This window comes from Carassius auratus, chromosome 5 (assembly GCF_003368295.1).
Source record: "Carassius auratus strain Wakin chromosome 5, ASM336829v1, whole genome shotgun sequence".
Classification (NCBI taxonomy): Eukaryota; Metazoa; Chordata; class Actinopteri; order Cypriniformes; family Cyprinidae; genus Carassius; species Carassius auratus.
In genome coordinates, this window is record NC_039247.1 from 14009265 (window position 1) to 14035789 (window position 26525).

General features: G+C 37.9%; 2 protein-coding genes across 4 annotated transcripts in view; one reads left to right on the forward strand and one right to left on the reverse strand.

Annotated features, from left to right (window-relative positions):
- Positions 1-136: 136 nt before the first annotated feature.
- LOC113076767 (WD repeat-containing protein 44-like) lies at positions 137-12191 on the reverse strand. Of its 2 annotated transcripts, none has more exons than XM_026249465.1 (20): positions 12009-12191; positions 11664-11810; positions 9617-9650; positions 8896-8973; positions 7160-7766; positions 6872-7005; positions 6679-6771; positions 5651-5787; positions 4938-5021; positions 4063-4321; positions 3808-3946; positions 3195-3259; positions 2980-3096; positions 2750-2872; positions 2179-2370; positions 1931-2032; positions 1656-1771; positions 1433-1560; positions 957-1091; positions 137-870 (listed from the first exon to the last, which is right to left on the reverse strand). In XM_026249465.1, the coding sequence occupies exons 2-20, from the start codon at positions 11738-11740 to the stop codon at positions 782-784; spliced, it is 2709 nt and encodes a 902-aa protein (XP_026105250.1). In that variant the 5' UTR covers positions 11741-11810; positions 12009-12191; the 3' UTR covers positions 137-781. The 2 variants fall into 2 exon arrangements, with proteins under 2 accessions (XP_026105250.1, XP_026105248.1); XM_026249463.1 differs by having other exon boundaries at positions 11907-12191.
- An 815-nt stretch (positions 12192-13006) lies between these two features.
- Positions 13007-26525, forward strand: part of LOC113076815 (kelch-like protein 13) — a 41946-nt gene continuing 28427 nt past the window's right edge. Inside the window, exons 1-2 of one of the 2 annotated variants that reach the window (XM_026249485.1) lie at positions 13007-13098; positions 17864-17953. In XM_026249485.1, coding sequence (XP_026105270.1) covers positions 17889-17953 — 65 coding nt within the window. In that variant the 5' untranslated portion in view covers positions 13007-13098; positions 17864-17888. The remainder of the gene's footprint in view (positions 13099-17863; positions 17954-26525) is intronic. The other variant, XM_026249486.1, reaches the window with a different exon arrangement.

Here is a 26525-nt window from a genome sequence, read left to right on the forward strand (position 1 = left end):
GGTCCCTTTAATGTTAAAGTTACTGGAACTTGTGATAGATTACACTTGTTTAAGCGATGGCAGAACAGTGTCTAAAAGACTGTTCCACCAGTGCATGTGCATTTTATTGCATACATACAGAAAAAAAACAACCTTTATAGATTTTTTTTTATTGTTATTATTTCTGGAATCATACACATAAAAAAATCAGGTTCATTTATTCTCACAACATAAAATAACACCGACAAAGATTCTTAAATTGAAATGAGTTTAGTTAGTGCTCATGTTGGAAATGTGAGAGCTTGTGTTTTTCAGAAACACTGATTTTGGGGGTGAAGTACGCAGGGGGGAATTCAAGTCTGTGTGTGTGTGTGTGTTTGAAGGGCTGACTACCTGTGTCTCTCACATCCATTCTGCCTCCATACAGGCTTGCAGTTTCACTCATCCATTAAAATGGCATCATTGCTCTATGCAAATTAAAGCCCTTTTAGTACACACAGTAACAATACAATAATACCTCTCCAAACAATATCAAATTTAAAAGAAAGGAAGGTAAAGAAAGATGCTGTTAGCTGTAATGACATCTGTCCTGCTCCTCAACTGTCCCCGCCTTCCAACTTCCTGGGTCCCTGTTCTCTGCAAATAAGGCGGGGCTTATAATCTCCACCTTTCAGAGCACTCACCAGCAGCTGATTGGTCAATGAATGGGGGCTCAGTTAGGTGTAAAGTGACACTGATTTTGTTTTAGGAGCCTTTAAATTAATTCTATATACTTGCTGGGTGTCATTTTCAGCACAAGAACTCAGTATTTTTTAACATTGACAAAAACTTTAATGGCTCCAGTGAAATCCGCAGAGAGCAACACTTCAGTGTGGTCTGTTTTCAGGGCCCCTGAGGAAAAGAAGAAGAATGGGTTACTTTTGTTCCGTGCACTGGTGTGATCTCACAATGCTATTTGGCAAGGTTCCAGTCAGTACCTGATGGGATGGTCTCAGAGTCGTCCGTGCTATCACTCTTACGGTCCGAGTCGGGCTTCTCTGTCCCTGGCTCCTGAGGCACGATGAGATCCGGATGCGGAGCAAAAATGGCTGAAGTAACTACGGCATTATGGGCTACAAAGCAGAAGGCACATGTCATTTAAGGCCCTTAAAGTACATACAATAATTGTTGTTAGAACTGCACTACTGGGGAAATTTTTTTTAATTGTTATTTAAAAAAATTAAAAACCTACAGGTTTGCTGTGCTTGTTGGAAGGGCCAAAAAATGTGTGATGATTTATCAATATGACTGTAAAATAATACTAGTAACATCAGCACTAATAATAATTAAATAAAATGAAAGAAATTCAAATGATAAAAAGTAAGAAATATTAGTATTATAGTTTTCTTCCTGGAATATCTGTGTAACTGCTTCTGCTCTCAGAATCCGATTCATTTTTGTTCCTTCGTATTACCTTTGATCCCTTCCCAGAAGTCATTGCGGTCTCTCCGTACAGAGGTGAATTTGCTCAGGTCATGGTATGTGCTCCAGATGTACACATACTTGTCCTCTGAGCCGCTCACAATGAAAGAGTAGTCGTGACTGCAAGAACAAGATGAGATCCTTGAGATTGACTTCAACTCTCCGTAGAAGTGTAGGATCAGAGATGGACATGTCTGTCAGACTCGTCCTCTCACCTGAAGCTGGCTTTGATCTGACTGCTGCTGTTCACGTAGCCTTTGTACTTCATAGACAGAGACAAATCTCTGAGGTCATACAGACGAATGCGAGAGTCGTTCGACGTCACCAAGATCTGCAGAGGAAGAGGAGACACGCATTAACGGAGACGTCAAGTTTTTTCACCTTGATTTGAATAAAAGCATCATTATTTGTGTTATACTTCAGTAAACAAGAAGAGTTTTAAGTCTAACTGCAGGCTTTTTCTCTTTGCAGTCTAACACATCTGTGTTACCTTGTTCTCTCCTGGCAGAGGCTCAATGCCTGTGATTTTGCGGCCCACACGGTTCCTGCCTCTCGTGGAGCGAACATGGATTTGGGTGTGATATTTAAGGCGCTGAGCAGAATATGGTGAAAGAAGCAGTAAGTGATTAATAATCAACAATTCCTTAATCAATGTGATGTCCATTCTGTTTTTGGGACTCCTCTCTCTTAGATGAAAATCATGGTTTCTATCTAAAGCTTATAAGAAAGAACACTCACCTCCGTGTCGTAGAAGATGCAGCGTCCATCGTAGGTCCCAATAACTGCATATTTTCCATTCTGGCAGAAGTTAGCTGCTGTTATCAGGCGCGTCTGTCCGTCCACCTCATTCCACAGTGCCACTTTCTTATCTGGGATATTCCATAACCGCAGCTTCCCGTCCAAAGAACCGCTCAAAAAATACCTGTCGTCCTGAGAGAAAAACACAGCCATCAAAGCAAGGCCACTTCAAAGTGAAAGTAAAAGACATTTATAATGTTTCAAATCTTTCTGAACTGTCTATTTATCAAAGAATCCTGAAGAAATACATGATTTTCAACATTGATAAGAATAAGAAATGTTTCCTGAGCACCAAATCAAATGAATTCTGAAGGATCATGTGAAACTAAAGACTGGAGTAATGATGCTGAAAATTCAGCTTTGCATCACAGGAATAAATAACATTTTAAAATCCTTTTTTGAATCATATTTAACTATAAGTCTTTTTTTTCTGTATTTATAATTAAATATATGCAGCCTTGGCGAGCATTAGAAACTAGTGTATACTAGAGTACACAAGAGGCATACGTACCCTGGGATGAAATGCAATGGCTGTAACGAAGTCTATGTGCTGAAAACAGCAGAGACACTCCCTCCTGGAGATGTGCCACAAACGAACCGTCTTATCCATCGATGATGACAGCAGGAAGTAGTTCTACTCAGAAAAGAAGCCACATAATTATGTCCAATTGCTCTTTCGAATTTCGAACGTTTTCCAGACGTAAGTGGTTCAGCGGTGCAATGACGATGGTAATCGCTCACCTTCGACCAGGACAGATCCAGCAGGTCAGCAGTGTGACCCTTATACTTGCAGAAGGGAACTTGGCGGAATGGCAGGTTTCTGTCCTCAGTGTCTGCATCTTCCACTGCAGCACCAAACTGAGCAAGCGAAAGGAAGAAAAGCGGTTATCTTAGAGTTTTAAATAGTCATTCATCAGCGTGAAATACAAAAAGAGCTGGGGGGTGGGTTGCCTTACCCCTCCTTCAGTATCCGATTTCGAGGAACACAGACTCTCCTGAGAGGGAGATGGGGACACACGTCCTGAGAGAGAATAAGAGAGACCAAAGAGGCTTTAAAAAAAAAAAAAGAAGCAATTTCAGATATTTTACACAATATTTGTGTGTGATTATTAAAGATTCACTTCTTTAGCTTAGCAACAAGCTAACACCTAACTCTGTCGTCCATGCACGCAAAGATCTACTTGTGTGGCAAGCTGCCCACGTAGGAAGCTTGAGATGGCTAAGAAGCCTAACAGTTCACTAGTTGTTGTTTTTTTGCATACAACAGCTAACTGTTCTGCATAAACTCTACATGGGCAGCAACGCAATAGCGCTGTTTTGCATGTCAGTGGCTTTCACTGATTTCCCTGTGTACTTCGCTTAACCTCTGGCTAAACTACACAGTAAGTGGGGATTCATCTTTTAAACCTAAATCTAGATCTAGAAATTCACTTCATTATGCCAGGTCCTTTCATTTGACAACCAGAAAGTGTTCAAATACGTTTTGGGGCCACTGTATATGAACTATGTACAAGATGTTTTAAATAGAAATAACAGTCTTTACATACAAGACCGTGTGTGTGTGGTTACCTTCTGTGTTGTATTTTATTCTCATGTTGTTGAAATAGTCATAGGCGTTTTTAAGGACCCAGATACGAACCACATTATCCTGCCCTGCTGTAGCCAACAGCCGGCCACAATGAGAGAATTTCATTGTCCAGACGGCACCCTGAGAAAGAAAGAGGGGAAGGAGGAGTGGTCACATCACTAAATAATTAACTATCCACATTACAGATCACAAAATGTGCTAAATTTGACATTAAAGGTCCCACACGCTCTCCTCACCATGTGTTCTCCACTCAGGTCCTGCACTACTTTGATTTGGTCAAAGTCAAAGGGCCCTTTGAAGCTGTGAGCAGCTTTAAACTTGACCGGCCGGGTGTACGGCATCCCCTCATCATCACTGGAGGATGGGTCGTCCTGGTCTGTGTGGAACACCTCATCCCGAACGCTTTTGACTTTATTGACGGCTTTCTCCCCATATTCCTCCGCCAAGTGCTTGGCTCTCTTCACAGACTTACCCAGAAACTTCTTCAGCTGTGTACTGAGTGAAAGAAGAAGAACAGACAGAATCATCCTCAGCGGTCCTTCAAGATATAGGTTTTTTTATTTGGTTAGAATTAAACTACTATTCTAACGTTTGAGGGTTTTAAAAACAAATCAATGCATTTAATTGATCAAAAGTGACTGTAAAGACAATTATAAAGTTACACAGATTTTTATTTCAAATCAATGCTGTTCTTTTGAACTTTCTATTCATCAAAGAATCCTGGAAATAAACGTATCATGGTTTCCATGAACATATTAAACAGCACAACTGTAGGTAACATTGATAATAATAAAATGTTGCTCTAGCACAAAAAGCAGCATATGAGAATGATTTCTGAAGGATCATGTTACACTGAAGACTGGAGTAATGGTGCTGAAAATGTACTTTTGCCATTACAGTAATAAATAGCATTATAAAATATACTGAAATGAATAACTTTTTTTATCATATAAATGCAACCTTGGTGAGCATAAGAAGAAACTTCTTTCAAAAACAAAAATCTTATCGTCCGCACACATGTACTTAAACTTTTAAAGGTTTAAGTACATGTGCATTGTGTATTTTTACTCAAGACTGTGACTACAGTTTTAAATCGACATCCATCTCTTACGTTCTCTGTTTCAATTTCCCTCCATCGGTGTCTGTTAGTGCAGGCTGGGACTTTTCATCATCATCCGACTGTGCTGCATCATTTCTGCCAAGAAAAAAAAAAAAGAAAGTGTGAGATCCCAACCTAAAGTGTTCAGAGCTGCTGGCTTTTTTTAAATTAGGTTGCATATAATCCTGATGTAAAATGAGAAGATGAGAAGAAACACTGATCCAGGACCAGATCCAACTACCCAACTGTTTCAGATTAAAAACACTAACAGAAACTACAAAACTGATATCAGCTCAGCATTATGAAACACTTCTTGCCAAAATGTTCCACTTGTGTTTAAGTGCTTTCAAATCAGAAGAGAAACAGGGATTACATGCCGTCTCCCTTCAAAAAGTCTGTAGGTTTCATTCTGGCTGATAAAACGAGGGCAGATGAGGGTGTAGCAAATCGGATTACTGAAAGGATTCGATTCTACTTCCTGAGGGCACCACTACATCAGCACAAGCAGAGTGTCAAAGAAGGAAAATGATCTTTGAAAGTACACATGAAATGTAAAATCAGCTCAGAAGATTTCCAAAACTATGTGATGGATTGTGTATTATAGGATACAGTAGGGCATTTGAGGCATCTTGAAAATTTGTCACATTTTTCCATGGAGCCCAACTAAATAACTTAGATTTAAGATAACTGTTGGTGGTGCATTATGGGAAATGCAGCTCTCTTACGAGATATACTCTTTGGTTCTCCTCATGATGTGCAGTGTGAGTGGGTTGATTCCATTCGGTAGTTTCTCTTCTGCCTGAATCAACGGGATCTCCTCACCAGTGTCCAGATTCTTGATCATCACACTCGCAAGAATCTCCTGCACAACAACAACAACACCACTCAGATTACCGGCTTGAGTAATAATCATTATAAGAGATGCATTACACCAGGCCGTGTAAAATACAACCAATCAAAAGCCATCCCCAAATGAACGAATGAGGACACAGCCCCCCTCCTAATCTGGTTCTCACCCACGTAGCTGCGTTTCAGCTAATCAGTTACGATTACTGTGTGAACTAACCGTATTGATACAGTCATGCTAATAAAGTTTAGAATGTGTCCCTCACACTTGTGAGTGCTGCAGGAATGTGTTCTAAACCTGGAAGCAAGTCCTGGATCCATCATCCCCATATAAAAATGAAAAAAGTTTATTCTACAACGTAAAATATATCCGTTACAATCACACTTGAGATTTTTTTTTACTTATGAATCTTACTGGTTACTAACAAGTGGCTAAATGGAACATTAAATGTCATTACAGTCTTTTACAGTCTTTTCTTGTTTTATTTATATCTACACTCTTGCAAATGCAAACTATCATAACTCATACTGTCCAACATGCAGATTTTAAATAAAGACTGAAAGAGCTGTTGGAAACTTAGTGGTGCTGTTATTTGACTGTTGTGCAATTCATTTAAAACGTCTCACTGCTGACGAATGAATTTAGACTTTAAAATTGAGAAAAGCTGTTTTCACTGGTGAAGATTATCTTGATGAACAAAACTTACTAGAATGTTAACCCTTTGCTAGTCACAGAGCTTATTTTCTGCAACAATCCGAAAGCTAATGCAAAAATCCTATTGGGTTTTTATTGAGGGAACCAGTGTGATGCTAACCTCCAGGTTGGCCCACAAAATTACATCAACCCTGCAACAATATAGGTTCATATGAATGCAAGTATGCGCACACACACACACACACACACTACCTCATCTGTTAGCTCTCTGCCTGAGTTAGATCTTGGTCTTTGCGGTCCAGCGGTCTCGCTTCCACTAGAACTTGATGTCTGCTCATCGTTTTCCTGCTTATACAAAAGACCAGATATAAATGTATGATGTCCAATATTCAGTGTGAAATCTGAATATTTCTATTATTTGAAATGGCTGTAATTAAATTCAAACCTGTGCAGTGACCACTTTATCACCGCTAGTGGCGCTAGCGAGGTCCAGTGAGTGCTGGATTTCTTTAGTAATACATTGGACTGTGGCGTTTGGGCTGACCAATCCACACGGCTCGTCTGCTGGCTCTACAGAGACTGACCAATCATACACAATATTATCGCTATAGCCGTTAATTAGGTCATATTTCATATTATACCAATAATAAATGTCCATCACAATAGATAGAGTTGCATTTTTACTTGTTAAGCCAGCAATATTTTAATAATAGAACTTTAATAATAAACTTACCTTCTAGCCCTGCTGGTAGCATCACTTCCTGGGATTTTTTAGCTGAAAAGCTGGGGCGTGAGGGGGGAGGTGGTCTTGGAGGTGGAGCCCCAGTGGGCGGAGGTGGCCTTGAAGGCGGCTGCTTCTTGGTGCTAGCTACAATGTCTGGCTCCACTGTAAACTGTCTGGGGGGTTTGGAAGGGCCAGGGCCATCTGCATCAGTCATAGGGACTTGCTCTAGAATATCAGCTGTTTCTGAACACGGCAGGGAGGCAGGTTGTGATGGCTGACCCAAAGTGCTTGTGATGTCAGGAGGGGGTGGCATAGCCTGGTCCTGACCTGCTTGGGCGGGACCAGCCACATCCGGTGCTCTGTCCTGAAAGTCCTGTGATCTCACTTCCTTCGGCCTAACGTCAGGCAGCTGCTCAGAGCGACCAGAGTCATGTGGCATCACATCAGGATCCTCTGGAGGCACCAGGCCGCCTTCAAGAACCAGGTTTTCTTTAACACTGCAGCCTTCTGCTCCTGCCTTCTCCCCTTCAGATGTGGCTGGACAGGCCTCCTCTCCTCTCAACAACTCATCTTCCACTCCACTTTTCTGACTCTCCTCTATAATACTATCAATGATCTGAAAAGAACAATCAGAAAGAGGGACAGTCAGAGAATTGTGCTTTATTCATGAATAAAGCTTTGTTTACACTAGGCATCTAATCTCATAGTGTTTCCCTACAACAAGCGGTTGTCCGATATATCAGACGATATTTGCAATTTTTCAAATATTGGAATCGGCCGATACTTTTTTCGGCTTGGCAGGTGGGACTTTTATTTTGACGTCTCTGAGAGCGGCAGCACCTGAACACACAGTGCTCACACTCTCCCTCTTGTTTACTGTCATCGTTAACAGTTCTGTCTAATACGGATAGAAGTCTGTCTAATAATCAGATAGAACTGTTAAACAAAGGAATTAATGTATACAGAAAGTATTATAACGATTGATTTTACAAATATATAAATACTTTCTCATTTGCCATCAGCATTAAGCAAATCCATATTTATATAATTTAAACACGGCCGGTCCGTGTGAATTGAATGCTTTAAACTTTAAACTTTTGATTTCAAATTATGCTGTGCTTTATGCATTTGCCCACTGCCATATTCACGTCATTTTTTTCTCTTTGTGCTGTATGTAAAATGAGTGTTACCCTGTCTTTATTTTAAAAAAATATGATTCCCAATGTGCACAAACTTCCCAGAATACTTTTTTTTTTAATCCATTGTCAAATGATTAAACATTTCTTAAATAATAATAAAAAACATTTTACATTGGCTTTATATCAGCTATTGGCCCCCCTGCTTTCAAGATATCAGCATCGGCAGTCAAAAAAACAATATCGGTCGACCACTACCTACAACATCAATAATGACTTCTGTCTAAAGAGGGCTCAGGGTCCACATTTATTGATCAAGAAGAGTTTGGCATCCAGCCCACTTGCAATACATACCCCGGAGGAGCAGAATTATCAAGAGAGTTTCAAACACATATACCCAGCATCTGATTTTTGTTTACATAGACCACTTAAGAGAAATGACTTGCTTTTTGTGCAGACATCCAATAGCAAACATACACTAGAGAACACAGCCTCCTTCTGTTATAATTACTTATAAGTGAAACAAAGAGAAAATGAAACAATAAATAATAAAGATATAAGGTATAAATAGTGGCATGTAAGAACTGCGAAGCTTTATCATGGCCAAACCTGAAGAGAATCATCATGGCGGGATTCAGGCTGAGCCAATCCAGCGGCGACTACCTGGACCACATTCTCTGCAGGACCCTACAGGCAATCAAAAGCAACAAATGAAAAACCACCCAATTCTCAAATACAAATCCTTCATGTCAGGTTTTTTTTTTTTTTTTTTTTACAGAATTTATATTTTCTAAAAAATGTCAAATGTAAAAGGTCCTTACAGATTCAAACAGAGTTCCAGAATTCTCAAAAAGTTATTTGAAAATACTTGTTAGGCAGGATCGGTTTTATTTAAATGATTAAACAGAACTAGAGCAGAGCCTCAAACTCTACTATAAACCTCAGATCATCTTTCCATCCTGCACTCATGTGACTAATGCACTTCACTAACAGGTTAGAACATCACTCGACTAAGACTTATGACTCCAACAAACCCATACACTGGCCAACACACAATCTGACTCTACGATACCCCTGCCCCTCGCATGTTCATTTAATGATATGTTTTTGCTAACGTTATTATCTTCAGCTATAAAATAAGGGTGATGTGCCTTCAGTTCCACTTAACACAATTTATCAATGTAATCAAGGTCTGCAGATTCTGTCTGGTAGCACCCGAAGGCAAATGCTGCTAAATTCCTTTCTATTTGCTCAGTAAATTCTCAGTAAATTCTCTTTAATAACATTTTCACCAAAAAGAACGTTTGTGAAAATTAAAGCAAACGCTTACCCCAAGTGGAGGAAGTTCAAACTTTGCAGGGGACCTATAAAGAGTCAAAGAACAAATAATTAATAACACAGGTCAACAGTGCCAAGATTAATATACTCATATCATGAATCACACACAGCTCCAGTTTGACACTTGTGCTCACATACTTGTTCAAAACATGTAAGGAATTTCATGTAAGGAAAGCCTTCATTTGCTTCAGCACTGTATTAGGTCAAGATAAGACTAATTAGTAAACGTCAATCAAGTTGTGTGTGTACACAAACAGAGAGCGGGTGTGAGGGCTCCTCCCAGCACTGAGTTCACATAAAGAGGTCTGAGCCTAATTAAAACTAGCTAGTGTGGCCTAGCTGAGCCAGCTTTCATGAACAGACAAGCCCCTCAGTCTCATTCATAACACACCCTTTAACCAGCTACTCGAAAAGGAATAGAAATGTCCTGAAAATGTACTGATGCTCATGCCTTTTTGTCTTCAGTTACAAAGAAATTGTTTTTTTTAAGGAAAACATTCCAGGATTTTTCTCCTTGTATTTTCTCCATATACCACAAAGGCTCGTCTAGCACTAGCTCAACTTCACCGATAATGTAACGTAGTCACATTGGAAAGGTCACGTATGATGTAGGCAGAAGTTCCAACCCAGTGTTTACAAAGCGAGCATGCAAAGAAAGTCAAATAACCTTTACAAAAAAGGTATAACAAGGATGTCGAATAATTTTGAAATTGGAGGAGAAAATGAGATGGAGTTTTACGCCCTACTCTACCTTTTTTGAACCGGAGTACACAGACAGACGAAGAACAAACTGTACCTGACCTTTCCAGCTAGTGCTAGATGAGCATTTGTGGTTAAAAAGTGTATAATTTTCCATTTCTTTCTTTTTTTTTTTTTTTAACTGACCGATCGTTTTGCTAGATAAGACCCTTATTCCTCGTTTGGGTTTGTGTAGAGCTCTTTGAAGCTGCATTGAAACTGCAGTTTGGACCTTCAGCACTTTGGCTGCCATTGAAATCCGTTATATGGAGAAAAATCCTGGAATTTTTTCATCATAATCCTTCATTTCTTTTTCACTGAAGAAAGAAAGACATGAACATCTTGGATGACGGGGGGTGAGTAAATTATCAGGAAATATATATTCTGAAAGCGAACTAATCTTTTAACATGAGCACAAACCTTTAAATAAGCCTTCAGCAATCTCTGATGATGACATTGTCAAAACATTCCTCCAACACATCACAGCTCTTCTCACACACACCTTTGGCCCCAGCCATGCTTTTCTATACTTGACAACATGGAGACTCGTTCTTCACAAAAGAGCAATTATTTTTCTGAACCTCAAATCTTTGTTCACATTGAGAATCACTGGGTCTCTGAGTCATTCGGCTCCTTTTCTGAAAATAGCAGTCATGTTTGTGACTAAAACCTAAAGCCTCAGTCTAAATACATGATTTACCAAAGGACATACTGTAATTTTATAAAATGTCTAAATTAGTAGTGAACGATACATGGATACAGTGGGACAATGCAAACTGGACTGCATTTCTGAAGGGACAGTTCTCATAAGATCAGGTAACATTACATATCCTCATATTATTCCAAACCTCAATCTGAATGACTTTCCATCATCAATGGAACACACTAAGAAAGGTTTGGCAAGCTGAAATGAAAATTTTTGGGATTTCAATGCATTTAAAATCTTTGGCTCGAGTCATAACTCCAAAACAACATAATGACAACATAATGGCAACATCAGCTGAACGCTACGTGTCAAAGCGAGATTGAGGCTGTTCAAAACCACTCAGCTGACTCGAACGTCCAAAAAATACTGTCTAGGTAGACAGCTCACTACTGTAAGAGTCATATGACTTTATATATCCACATAATAAACGTCATATGGCTGTACAGAAGCAGTAAATCTATAATCTAGAAACGGGGCAACTGTTGACAGCTTTGACAGGTGCAGATTCTATTCTCCAGTCTCATAACGGACATCAGACATCAAACTGGCGTAATAAAAGTAATCTGTATTTTGTTAAATTGAATATGAGACTCACGCATGAGGTGAGGGAGTGAAGTTGACATCCTCCGCCGCATCGTAAAACTCCTCCGTGTCGCTGGTGTCCGACGCCATTGAGCCCGGGCTGCATACAAAGGCCGCCGCCACTGTTGAGGTTCCAGCAAACGATGAAAAAGTCCCAGATCTTGTGAACCAGAAAACGAGAAAATACACGTATGAATGTGTATTTAAGGTCTCCCGCGCGTCTGTGGCATGAGTGCTGGGAGGCCGCTCCGCTCACCTGAATGCACGATAACGCACGCAGACACACGGCCTAGACTACAAGACCTGACAGCGGGGCTGAGCTTTGTTTATTTATTTATTTATGTTAAAGCAAAATCACCCGGTTATGTCGATCTGATCAGGCGGTAGTGCAATGTGAAGATGCGCCCGAAGCTTTCCATGCGGACTGTCAGTGACCCTTGCATATCGGGAAGATCCTCTCCCGGGATTTATGATCGAAAACAAACCGAGAGGAGGAAGAGAAACGGCGACAGGTCTTCTCGCGTCCACCAAAATCTCGCAACATCTCGCGGTGTTTGGAGGCACAGCTGATCTGTGCTATCTATTTTTGTGAAGCATAAACGCCCGATCTGAGGTTGTTCCTATGAATCCTTGATCAGAGAAAGAGGGGTTAAGCGACTTACAGTGCATTCAGGCTATGCATTTCTTACCACTATGTTACATTTGTAACTCTTTGGGATAAAAACGAATAAAAAAAACCAATATATATATATATATATATATATATATATATATATATATATATATATATATATATATATATATATATATATGTGTGTGTGTGTGTGTGTGTGTGTGTGTGTGTGTGTGTGTGTGTGTGTGTGTGTATATATATATATATATATATATATAGTCCATTACTTTTATTGTATTTTCATTTATCACATTATAATAGCTTGCAGTGCACAATTCATTTAAATTATCACAATTTGGACAAATACACCTAACTACAGTCAGCAAATTTGCTATAATGTTGCCTTAATTGTGACATTATCACATCTTGAATTGCTAATAGCAAGTGTATGATGATAATGCTTTTATAGATCCCTCAGTCCAACTGTAGTACCATCTACTATTCAGAGTATATTAGTAAACAATACAGTAATGTTATCCCGAACAGCGCTTCATATACACTGATATTTATACAGTACCGTCCAATTACATCCTAACTAAGGACGAATCAACCAATCGCTGCGCGTATCCCGCGCCATGAACTTCTTTTGGTAACGGAAGTTTTTAGTGTCAGGAATGGATTGACATGATCGTAGACCAATCAGCAAGACGTACGGCACGTATTCCCTTGAGGTTACAGCCAATGAAAAACAAGAAAGGAGGGGCTTTGTGAGGTCCATGAGTAGAGAGGATTTGGGGGTTTAAGAAGAAAACAAGGGTAATTTCCAGAGGCTGTGGTAAGTCGAAACGGCTTTTAAAAGTTTATTTGTTTATTATTCTATCTGGCAAACTGACATATCAGTGGCACATACGTAAAGATACACATCATTCAGTACGAAAAGTAGCTTGTTGTCAGCTGAAGCTAAATGTAGCAGCAGCTGAAGCAGAGCTGCAAATGGGGAGCCATGCTTCAGGTTTGGTCCTTTCTTCAAGCGAGTAGAGCTGAGCTTTCAAGAACGGACATATCCAGGAGCACGGCTGTAATCACAGCCCCGGTTCTGGCGTTACACCGGTGTCCGCGCGGGCTCCGTGTGTACTTACGGTGTTTGTTCACACATAAAGAGGAGCAGACATTTCGCCAAGAGTCTCTTCCACAACCCCAAACTCTGTGTCTGAACTAACAACGAGTACTACAAAAACAAAGAAGTGCAACTAACAAAAAGATGCCTTGTTTCTGTTAATTTAAGGCTACTCTGATTAGCTCTTAAGTTGCTTTAGCCGGACCCCTGCTGTTCTGTTAGTGATTGAGAGCTGTTTCCTTTTGTTTGTGTTTGGCTTCACTTTCCAAGATGCATATCAGTTTTCATTGTGCTGTTGTAATAAATTAACTCGGTAAAAGTAAAGGAAAATGTTGGTTCAGAATTGTCACTTTGCTTTAGATAGGATCTGATTGATTCAGTAAATTATTGGTCACTCAGTTTGATATATTTTTGGTGTCTGCATCAGATTAGTCAACCTAAAACTTGAGGAATGTCCGGTTACTAAACCAGTTAGTACTTAGCTGTTGAACATGTTATCAAACAGCTTTTGATCATTTCTAAATACATTTTAGGAGCTCCAGACATCGGGCACTTGCTCCGGCTGTCAGAGTGTGACAGAAGCAGAGCTCCATTATTAAGAGCATGATTCAGAGCAGCTGGGAGCTGTAAGGGCCACCATGTGCTCATATGCCATGACAACAGTAACATAACACTAATGGCTAAAAACAAGCTCTTCTACCAGGGGCTTCTGGCTAAAACCTTAATTTAGTCCTGTGTTGTCCTGATCATGTCATTTGTTGCTACGCCTATGTTTTTTATTAAGCAAACACATGACTAAAAGCACTTGGGATTTGTTTTTCTTAAACTAAAGCGATTCAATGGGGTATGTTGTTTATATTTGCCTTAGACGAGAACATATAGCCAGTAACAGAGCTATGAATACTCTTTTATGGGTCCTGTGACTACAGTTCCTCTTTGCTTGAAGGGGGAGAAGATAAAGTTGCAACACAAATTCCTTGATATAATTACTATTTTTATTTATTTATTTATTACATTTATTAAACCACCATGCTGCCTTTTTGTTACTGAAATGATACTTGGATGTCTATTTTTTATTGTTCACCAAGAAGATTATACCTGAAATCTCTTGTCTGTCTTAAGATGACACTGATATGTGGTTTAGCACTCATATAGTGTAGGAATGTGTCCGAAACACACATTTTGGTGACACACACTCTTATAGTGCTTTACAAGATGATTCACCATACATTTGTCCTGTTTCAATAGTTGTATGACCTATTCAAGGTTGTATGCTTCATTTATAGGAATAGTTCAGTCATGTGAAAACTTGGTCAATGGCTAAAACGACAGCTTGTTATGCACTGACTGGTATAGATCGTACATATTGAGTTTGACAGGGGTTATAAGGGGTTTGATGCTGCCGTTGCTGTGTTTAATCCAGCATTTATTTCCAACCTCACATTCAGTTCTGAGTGATGGCATGAACAACACTGTATCACGTTTCAGATGAAGAATAGCCTCTAATCAGAGAGAAGGGATAATGAAACGCACAGCAGGCTTGTTAACTAAAATGAAAACCAAAGTGACTTGAATTAAAATGAACTTTAATTGAAATAAAATGTACTGATCTTAAACGCCTTATTAGAAACGTTATTTTCACTAGTTGCCAAGGCATCATTTCTCATTTTAAGTACTAAAAATACTAAAGCTTAAACTGATTATATAGACATACTTAAAAACAAAAAAATGGGGAGAGAGGACACACAACTAAATTACTAAAACTTTGACCAAACTTAAAATGTAAAACAGACTAATATATATATATATATATATATATATATATATATATATATATATATATATATATATATATATATATAAGCAAAATTATAATGACTGTGATTTTGACAGCTGTGTCTATTTTTCAATAGACAGAATGTTTCATATTTAGAATGTTAGAAAAGGTTTATTAAATAGACAGAGTGACTGTGGACTTAATTGACATTGGCGGTTCTATTCTGTCCAGCTCTGGCTGTTTTAAAAGCATGCGTGTGGCATCAAGTCTATGAGGAGACTAAACCTGAACCTCTTGTGATGTAGTGAGGTTGGGGTTGTTTAGCTTCTTTTCTGACCTCTTGTCTGTTGCTAAGACACAGTGGTTGCCACGGCAATGGGGAAGAATTGTACAAGCCACTGAAGTGCTGAAACTCTTCCCATGGTGCCATGCTTTCAGAAGTGCCCCACTTCATGTCCTGGACCGAGTCGTCTTCATGCAATCAGGAACTCAAAACATGAATTGAGCAAACACTACCAGAGTCAAGTGAAAAAAAGCAAGACATGGTTTTGCTGCTTCTTTTGTTCTTTAGTGTTTATTTTTCAAGCTCTCGACTTTTGAGGTTTGTAGAGCTAGTCTGGCATATAGAAAGTGATTTGTTACCCTTCTGTGAGCGGTGTTGTATAGCTGTGTATTTCCTAGGTAGGCTACAGGTTGTCATCAGTATTTTAGCGGTTACAGGCTGTTGTTGTTTGTTTTTTTTGTTTTTTGGAAGAGTATTGCATGTTCAAAAAGTGTATTTAATTGGTTTTGACTTCTTGATTGGAGTTGTTCATTCATTCTTTGTGATGGCCATTCAGAAGCATAGCAAGGATGAGCCCATGTTCGCTCTTCTGCTGCATTTAGTCTGACCACACATAATTCTTACAGCAGTTAGCGTTTTTAATCTTTGAGCTGCACCCTCTTGTAGAAGAAGCTGTTAAACTCTCCAGCTGGTCATTGTGATGGTCACAGTTTTAGTGAGATTGTCTGTACAGAGGTGACATTCAGTGTCTGCTGCTCTGCTTTTTTTCTTTATCTGTGAGAGAGGGCTATGTAAAGTAACCGATGATGATGTATATCCTGTGATGATTTTCTTTTCTGCCTCCTGATCAGATCGGAGAGAGGAAGGGAGGGGGGTAGACAACGCCCCAAAATATGAGCAGCTAAATATTAATAGAAATGCCATAAGCTGTACTGTTGTAAATATTTAGGGACAGAGGCAGTGGTGAATGGCTATCATGTAAAAAAAAATAATGTTAATGTTTGCTGAAAAAAAAAAAAAAGATTGCATTTATCAGTGTTAAATGATTAGTATTTTATTGTTTAAGTGATCATAAGATGATGCCACAGGTAACCTGTATGTAAAAATAGAGGAAATGAGCATGAATAATTAAATACTCATAAAATCTCTAATATCAGCCGATATATTGTGCATCTCTAGGAAAAATGTAGGGTTCTCCAATCACGATCAGCCGATTGTCATGCGCATTTCATCAGTAAAGCCGGTTCTCTAATCAGCGGTAAATTCCATGCTGACGAGATGCGCATGACGATCGGCCGATCTGACTGCTTGCTTTCTGACTGTTTGTTCTGACTCATTTTGAGTGGACAAAAATCTGTGTCTTGCAGGATGTGATATTTGTATTTTTAATTTTTTTTGTCATACTGTAAATATGAAATGCTTATTGCAGCTAAAAGTGAATTTGGTTAGCCGTGCTGCCTACTAGCAAAAGCAAGGGTCAGTAATATTAACATTTTTAAAGGAAATTATTACTTTTATTCAGCAAGGATAATGAAATTTTTATACTTTTACATTTTTTTCGCACTGACAGCTGTGTACGAGTGTCTTAAGCAGCAGATTACATTTTTTAAACATTTTAATTCATATTTAAGAAATTTGAAATAATTTGACATTGCATTAAAAAACAAATGTGTAAAAAAAAAACCATACTTTAGATGACAAAGTATTTTTCACAAATAAATATATATTTAATAAAAAATATAATTAAAAAGGAAGTAAACTCTGTAACCAACACGACACTGTTTTCTGGGAAGTTTGTGCACATTGGGAATCATATTTTTCAAATACAGCCAGAGTAACACTCATTTTACATTCAGCACAAAGAGAAAAAAATGACATGAATATGGCAGTGGGCAAATGCATAATGCACAGCATAATTTGAAATCATAAGTTTAAAGTTTAAAGCATTCAATTCGCACGGACCGACCGTCACACAGAGAACACGCGATCACGCTGGATACACACTTCACAAGATCTCACCGCTGGATTCCACTAAGTTTGCAAGATTTGTGATATTAAATGTGCATTAGTTATTCAAAGATTAGTTTAAATTATATAAATATGGATTTGCTTAATGCTGACTGCAAATGAGAAAGTATTAGAATATTTTCCAAGAACTACCAATATTCTAGAAGCAATCGCTATAATACTTTCTGTATACATTAATTCCTTTGTTTAACTGTTCTATATTATTATTAGACAGACTTCTATCCGTATTAGATAGAACTGTTAACGACGACAGTAAACATTTGCCTTTGCGATATCGGCCTTGGTCAACCACTGGATTTAACCCACTGAAAATAAATAGATTAAATGAGATTTTAGACTTACCTTGATTATTTCCAGGACTCATGATGCTTCTGTCTTTCTGCTGATATTTGAAGGTGTTCTGGGGATTTGTGCCTGGGCATGGACCACCCTGTGCATAGAGGAGACACCATGTCCATGGGACTACACGACAGGTACTGTGCAATGTATGTCATCTCTTTTTTTTCTGCACACATATACATATACTACACATTCTCTGTACGTTGTCCATGTGCAGAGACACATGCATTCTCATTTACCTTCTCCCCTGTCTGGACACCGTCCTCTTGGTTTGCTTTGTGCATCTGTTTCTGTCATGAACAGGTTACACACACATGCTCTGAAGCTTCACTCTCTCACACATACACCTCCGTCTCATGTGAGCTGACATCATGGAGGACATCATTAAAAATGGGACATTTGTCCGGCTGTGTGTGTTTACATTATACAGTCATCACAGATGACTGATGACTGGAATTTTTTTTTTAAACGCTACCATATTCATCAATTATACATCACTCTGCTCTTCAGTTGGTTTGATTACTATTACTTATTGTAATTTTAATATAACACTTTTATTCTGAGGCAAAAACAGGTTTCCATAAATCAGAAACACTCTCTGCCTATGATTCATTTTGCATATTCAGTTTTTTTTTTATATTCCGTAGAGTGCAGCAGGAGTAAATGATTTAGAATTTTTGGGCTTCTAAAGCATGTAAAAATCTAAATATCTTGCTGGTCACGGAACTTATTTTCTGCAATAATCCAAAAAGCTAATGCATTTTTATCAATGGAACCATGGTGATGCTAAACTTATGGGTTGACCATATAACCTATAAAAATACATTATCCCTGCACCATTTTCTGACATGTATTTGGAATTTTGATGTTAGTAAAACATCAATATGGCCTTCAGAAAGCCATATGCTTCAGCAAAAGCCACATGCTTCAGCAAATGCACAGTATCTTGTTTTTGGATGTATCTCTGCAGTTGATTTGTCTTTTATTACCGTAATGTTATTGGGACACATATCTAATGGGTTTGTCACAGACTAGTGTTGTGATGAGTGAGGCTGAGAGAGGGCAAATATGCTCAAGCTGCTGCTTTCAGTGTACACTTTTTTGTTGTATTATGGATACTGTACTGTGTCTTTGTTGTTTAATGTGTTGTTACACCCATTTGCAATCAGATTTTCTCTGTGGCTAACAGCTATAGAAAATGATTGCCATAAACGCTCTTGAAAATGGACACTTCAGGACAAGAGAGAAACTCCCGTACAAAGTGAAATGTGGGTGTGGTGGATTTTTTTTTTCCCCCTATATTTTTTGCACTCTCTCACTAACGCCATGCTGTCATACACACCTGCTTCTTGCTCACACAGATGATATAAGTGTGTGTCGCGACAGGCAGATGATTGAGATTTGTGTTCTCTGCACTCTACAGTCATTCCTGTGGTGTGTAAATCACAGCAGAATTACAGCATGAGCTCAGATAACTATAAACACTAAACACTCTATTAAACAGCAAAGGCCCTGAGGTGAGTGCAGCATGTTGGCTGAGGGCTTCTTTTATATTGTTCAGCAGAAAAACAAAGGCGACTGTGAATTCCATTCGATCGGAGTCGACTTGCTGAAATGTTAGACGCACTACTCTCGTTTTGTCTTTACATGCCAAGTTGGCACATAAGGGCTGAGCGTGTGGGCATGTGGGTTTGTGATGACTCAGACCCTTGAGATCATCGGACTAAGATTCAGTCAGCTGGTGTGTAGGACAGTACTGACAGGGCTATTTCTGTGTTCTGTTTGAGGAATGATCTGGATGACCTTTAGCCAGCTAACAGGCTCTCTTATGGTTCTTTTTAAGGTGTATATACAGTGGCCCCAAAAGTATTTGGTCACTTAAGCCACATTTCAGACATTACAGTCTGAAATTATAGAACAAAATATTAAAGTAGCATTTAGTATCAGTTGTTTTCATTCATCAAGGATGCATTATATTGATCTAAAGTAACAGTAAATATATTTACATTGTTACAAAAGAATTGTTTTAAAAGAAATGCGGTTTATTTCAAACCATCTATTAATCAAAGAATCTTGAAAAAATGCGCCAAGGTTTCCACAAATATATTATGTTATATATGTTCTCCTGCTTTCTACTGTACAGACGTGAATTTACTTTTCTATCAGCCTGAGATTTATTCGTTACACTTTTTGGTGTGAAAGGGCTTTTACATTTGCTATAAATAGAACTTCTCATATTAAAAACAAAGCCCTGCTCATATTTAAAAAAGTAATGCCAAAGTAACGTGACACATTACTTTCCATAAAAAGTAACAAAGTAATGTAATTAGTTACTTTTTTAGGGAGTAAAGGCTGATTTATATTTCTGCATTTGACCTATGCCGTAGCCTTGACGCCGTAGCTTAAGTGTCAGTTTTCATTTATACTAATGGATCGTTGTCCGCGTCGAAGTGCAGAACACACTCAAACCATTAGTCTGCAGAGTCCACGGACATGTCGCTGGTGTGACCTGCAGTACCACGTCAAAAGCTGAAGAAGAAGAAGAGAAGATCTTCACAAAGACTTTTATCACGGCAGATCAACATTGTTTGTCACGGACAACTAATGATGTATAATGCTGTGTAGTGTAATAAATAAGACACTTGTTCTTTTCATTTGTTTTATTTTATATAAGAAGGTGTAACATTAAAATACATTTAAGTGCACATAAACATACACAAAACTTAAGTACATACGAGGGAGGGAATCTAGCAGACCAATCTCGGTGCTTGCCATCCGCGTAGAATTGAGGTTCTGTTAGATTTTTGGAGAGGTGCACATTAGGCTACGGCGTACTACACATAGCCTTCGGCATAGGTATGGCGTAGGTTCTATGCAGAAATATAAATCAGGCTTAAACCAATGTTGTAATGCATTACTTAAAAAAAAAAACTTTCCCCAAAACGGTTTTGTAACTGTTTCACACACACACTGCTGTTGCTCTGATCTTGTCTTTATGCTGTTTTGGACCCTCAACCATCTGTTGCGTAAGTGTCGAGGTTGCCATAGCAACAGTTTCCTGTAGTTTCTGTTAAAGCTGATTTCAAGTAGCTTCAACACTTTCAGTCCTAAAAACTATGCCAAGTAATTGGTTGTTGCTTGATTTACCCATTTATCCCTTACACTCTTAAAAATAAAGATTCATCATTGGCATCTATTGTTCCAAGAAGTACTTTTATTTTCCATGGAACCTCATTCCACAAAAGGTTCTTAATAGCGAAATAAGGTTCATTACATTTTTAAAATGTTCTTCAAACTGAGCTAAATGGAACCAAAAATGGTTATTCTATGCCATTTACTGGAACCTTTATTTTTAAAGGGTGTAGTGGTTTAAAGACTATTTTAGGATCTTAAAGTTCAGTACGATCATGGGGATTCACATAAGAATATTATCTGTGAGCTTTCCATAATTTTTTCACCCTCTTCCATCTTAAGCCATGTCATCACTTGCTGACACTTTTCATCCATTAACTTATTTCACCCATCACTCATTATTTTTCGTCTTCCTTGTTTTTTTTTGTCCCTCCTGCCCTTTCTCAAATGCTTAATCAAGTGAGTCTCTTTGCCCTGGTGAGCACTGTACCCAATCAGAGTCAAGTTTGTTGAACACATGAATGCAATGGCCAATTATCATCTTCACTCTTTCCTCTCTCTCACTCTGTCTCTGTGCTGCTACTCCTAAAATGCTTTGAAAATGACAAATGCGGATTAATTGTGTAATTTTTTTTTTTTAAGATTTGCCAAAAAGACTCCGTAGCTCTAGTAGGTCTTAAAATATTATTGACCCTTACATTTTAAATAGTATTATGTGTAAATATAAGTGTTTATGGCTGCAGAGACCAGCACTTAAAGTGTAGACCTTTTCTTAACATTAAATTTCAATTTTATCCTTAAATGTTTGTTGAATATAAAGGTTGATGTCCATGTTATGTCAAAAACCCATTTTCTATTAGCTTGGATAGACGCTGGCTACCTATTGTGATGTATGTCGAGCTTCAGTAGAAATGTTGCCCTTGTTTTTATTCAGCCTCTTGTTCTCACTGAGAGCAGCATGTTCTTTGAAATGTTCGCTGTTTGAGCCCACACGGTTATTGAAACTCACTGAGTGTGTAGCACATATCTGTTCAGAGTGACCAGTATGATTTGTGATTCAACATTTAAAAGCACTTTCGTGGCAATTACCTCTGCTTTGCCAATTCAAGCTGTCAAGGAAGCCCTGCTCTTTTTCCAGGGAAATATGTTTGTATGATAATATATATATTATTAAAATACATAGTGCCCTCCACACGTATTGGAACCGTAAAGACAAAATTGCTTTCTCTGCTGCGGAGTCAAGACATTTGCAAGTATGATTAAAAGATGGATATGCAACAAAACTACAGAATGTAACATTTTATTATTAGGTCTTTCGACACATACATGTTTTACCAAATAAAAAGAGCAGTGAGTCTGCAACCCATAGACATCTCCAGACTCTTGGTCTTATGCTTTGAAATACTTTGGCCCAGCCTTTAATGCAGCCAATTTCAACTGTTGCTTTTTTGGTGAGGATCTGTCTTTTAGTCTCCACTTCAGCTGGTGAAATTAATGTTCAATCAGATTTAAATCTGGAGATTGATTTGGGAAGACTTTACATTTATTTGCCCTGATAAAGTCCTTGAGTGATTTGGGTCATTGTCCTGATTAGGGATATGCCAGTATCCAATTTTCATGTTGTGATTAATTGCTCGTGTTTTTTATCACGGTAAGTTTTCTTATAACAAAAATAACTGAACATTTAAATACAATTAAGAAATACAGAAAAATATATAAAGTTAAAAGGTGTACACAAATTAAATTGCAAAAGATCTATAAAAACCAATAGGTATCACTTTACAATAAGACCTCATTAGGTAACCTTAATTAATGCGTTAGAATTCACAATGAGCAATAGCTACATTTGCTACAGAAGTTATTAATTCTTGTTAAAAAAAATAAGTCTTATTTCATGTTAGCTCATTAAATAACACAATTTCATCTTTAGAATTTAACAACATGTTATTAAATATTGGAATACCTAAGTAATGAATGTTCAGAAGAATTTTTCATTGGTAATTTAACTGATTAATTTACTAATTTTAACTAATGAAGCCCTAATGTAAAGTGTGAGCAAACAATAAAGAATAAAAACACTTCAAACAATATCTAGAGCATGATGTAGTCCAGATTAAAATGTAAAAAAAAAACCTTGACACCTACAAACTTGAAAAAAACGTAAACATAATTTGTGTAAATAGCACAAATAAAATAAATAAACGAACATACAAATTAAACAATTTAAAACAGGGCCCACTTTTTCAAGCACTTTGTGTTGCATTTTGGAAACAGGAGATGAGCCCCTTTTTTAATGCGCCACCTAGCTTGATAAATCCCTTCTCAAAGACTTACACACATATTGGGTAACACACATATTCTGAATGACTTCGGCAGAATTCGAATGAGCCATTTTAATCTAGATTAATTTCAAGATCACAGTGAGATTAATCTAGATTAAAAAAATTAATCTATGCCCACCACTAATATATATATATATATATATATATATATATATATATATATATATATATATATATATATATATATATATATATATATATAATATTTCATATTCCCAGGGAACACGTTAGGTAAAAAAAGTTAGCCTGAATGCATTGTAAGTCGCTTTGGATAAAAGCGCCTGCTAAATGCATTAATTAATTTAATTTATAAATTTAAAAATATTTCCTTTAGTATTCAAGTAATCGTGCAGTCTTTTTTCATAGATCCTGGACTGATTGTGCAATAATTTTTTAAATGATCATCTTTATTTCCAAGCAAGTTTTTCCACGTATTTACACAGCTGCTTGCCACACATGACATATTGAGCGATGCACCTGCTAAATTCATTATAATGTTTGGCTTCAGGCTGTGCAGGTGAGCTACGAGAGCTGCAGAACAGGAACAGCTTTACACAACAGAGAGGGTGTGCTGCATTAGTGCCACATTTACCACTGTACAATGCTGTCATTTGAGTACACGAACGACACAATGGCAGAGACGGTGAAGTTTAGCATCGCTCTCTGTCTCTCTTAAATACACACACCCCTCTGTCCTCACCCACTTAATTAAGTGCTAAATGTGTGGTGAGGGTGAGCCGTGGCTATTCATAGAAACGTATTAATAGAGTGATTAAGGGGTAAGGAGGGCAGTGAGAGTGTTGAATGTAATAGGATGAAGAACATTAGCATTTTCACATGAGAAAATGATGAGTGAAGTATAAGGAAAAGCAGAAATGAAGGTAGTCTGAGGTGTGACTATTACAGAATGTCACGCTGATTGTTCAGTTCATCAAGCACCATCTGTGCCCAGTAAATGTTATTACTGGTGTGTGTGTGTGTGTGTGTTTGTCTGTTTGCTACTCTCTGAACCTCTCGGTACATTTTCAACTCTAGAACTTCACATCTGTCTCAAACTATCATACACAGGACTGCTTAAATGGATAGTTAACCCCCCAAAAAATATTTTGCTGTTAATTTACTCACCCTCAGGCCATCCAAGATGTTGGATAGAAGCGTCTGCTAAATGCATAAATGTAAATCTAAATATTAAGGTCTTATGAAGTGAATGATCGGTCTACAAGAAAACAAACTGTATTTACAACAATATTATCTGTAACTCATAGCCTCAGGCAAACAGTCAGGAGTGATGTCCGGTTTGCAAATGAATAATTCTTTTGTACTGGTTCTTTTTAGTGATCTAGATGAACCAAAATCAAAGAGTTCGCTGCTCGAGGTCTACAAGCACAACAGGACATTCCTGACAGCGACTATAATATACCGGCATATATGTTCCTACAACCACGATATATAGTCAGGAGGAATATTGATTTGTCTGTTTATGCTTTTTTTGACTCTCGGTGTGACACTCGGATTTGAGTGACTTTTGATGAGGTCACAATGCAGATACCATATTTTCTAGAACCAGTTCTAAATAAGAAGCACATGAAGACACACTGGGATATTATGCTTAGCTTCTCTGTGTCGTTTACCCTTGCTAATCGGTCGCCATTATCTGTAATACCTTAATGGAGAATCCATAGTAGCTGGAGAGGATGGTGTGGGTGAGTCAGAAGTAAGCTTAAGAAAAACATTGATTTTTATTTTAGTGAGTGGATAATTTGCTGTTGTATCTGTTAGTGTTCCTTCGCTGATTAACTCCTAATGAAGGCTTCTGTTAACAAATTCACTGTGTAGTTTATCATTTCAGACAGTGACGCATCTGTTCTGGGCTGCAGGCTTACAGCTAGAGGTGCTGTATGTCCTTTTAAAATGCGTTTTATCTCTCTTGCCGTTTGATCATTGTGGTGTGATTTACTTTGGCTAAACGCATTACATCTGCTGTCTGGTTATATACACATGAACAAAAGATGGAGAAACTAGAATTAACTCACAGATGGCCTCTGATGATCTCTCGATTTCTATTATAACAGGATCCATAGCAGGCCTTGTGTAAACATTTAAACAGTTTGCTGTGTATGTTTGTTGTTATCCCCTGTGTTATCATATACATAATCCAGTTTGTATTGTAGCATGAGTATAGATAAGTGCCAGACTCATTCTTAAACCGATCAAAATATGGTCACAGATCAGTTTTGAGCAGATAGATATTTATAAAGGCTGATGACTCTGTCTTCAGTTACATAAATTATGGCTGGATGATATTACTTATCGCGCATGTTAACCACCTGTCATATCTAATAATTTAATGCATCCTTGCTGAATAAAAGTTATAGTTTCTTAAAAAAATTAATGACCACACATTTTTGAATGATAGTTTATTATAATATTTATTGCTTGTTGATAGCATCTTATTTAAATGGAAAATCAATTTAAATTGGCCCCAAAAGAAAACACAAGGGGACTGAGGTACCACACTTAATAAATCCACCACATGCCAGACACATCTCACAGACAGGGAGAGAGAGACAGAGAGAGAGAGAGAGAGAGAGGGGTAAGGAGAGATACATGGTGGAGGGGTTGAAAAAAAACTGAGTGAGGCGCACTTGGTCATGTTTTAAAAAACTGTATCACATCCAGAACACGATTGAATAAGTTAAAGGACATCTACTCTGACTTTTTTGTCAGCGCTTTAAATGAAGATGGACATAATCACAGGAATGAATGTGGTAGCTCTTTCTTTTCCTCTCTGTCTCCTCTTTGACATGTGCTGTCACGGCAGTGGGTAAAGAGCCCTGCGGTGGAGTTTGTGCCCTGCTTGCGCCGCCTAGCTAGAGATGTTTTGAAAAGACCTGTCTCTCATAATGGACATCAGTGGGGAATTCTTCACCATTATACAATACTGAGGAACAGAAGTGATATTCTTTAAAGTTCAGGAGAATCATACTTGTGTTTTATATTTCTTCTGTGTGGTAGGTCATTAAACTCTTATCTGAGCTCTGAGCATCTTTTTCACTGGCTAGCTCTCTGCAGTCAGCTATGGCAAGCCAATTTAACGGTGTTGTTGTTGTTTTGTTTTTTTTGTAATTAATACCTAGTTATCCAAGTGACTAGTACTGTTTTGAATTTTCAGTAATTATTACATTTTTAATAATAGTACTAATTTTAGTACTTCTAATGTGACTATAAATTTTGTCAATAGCTA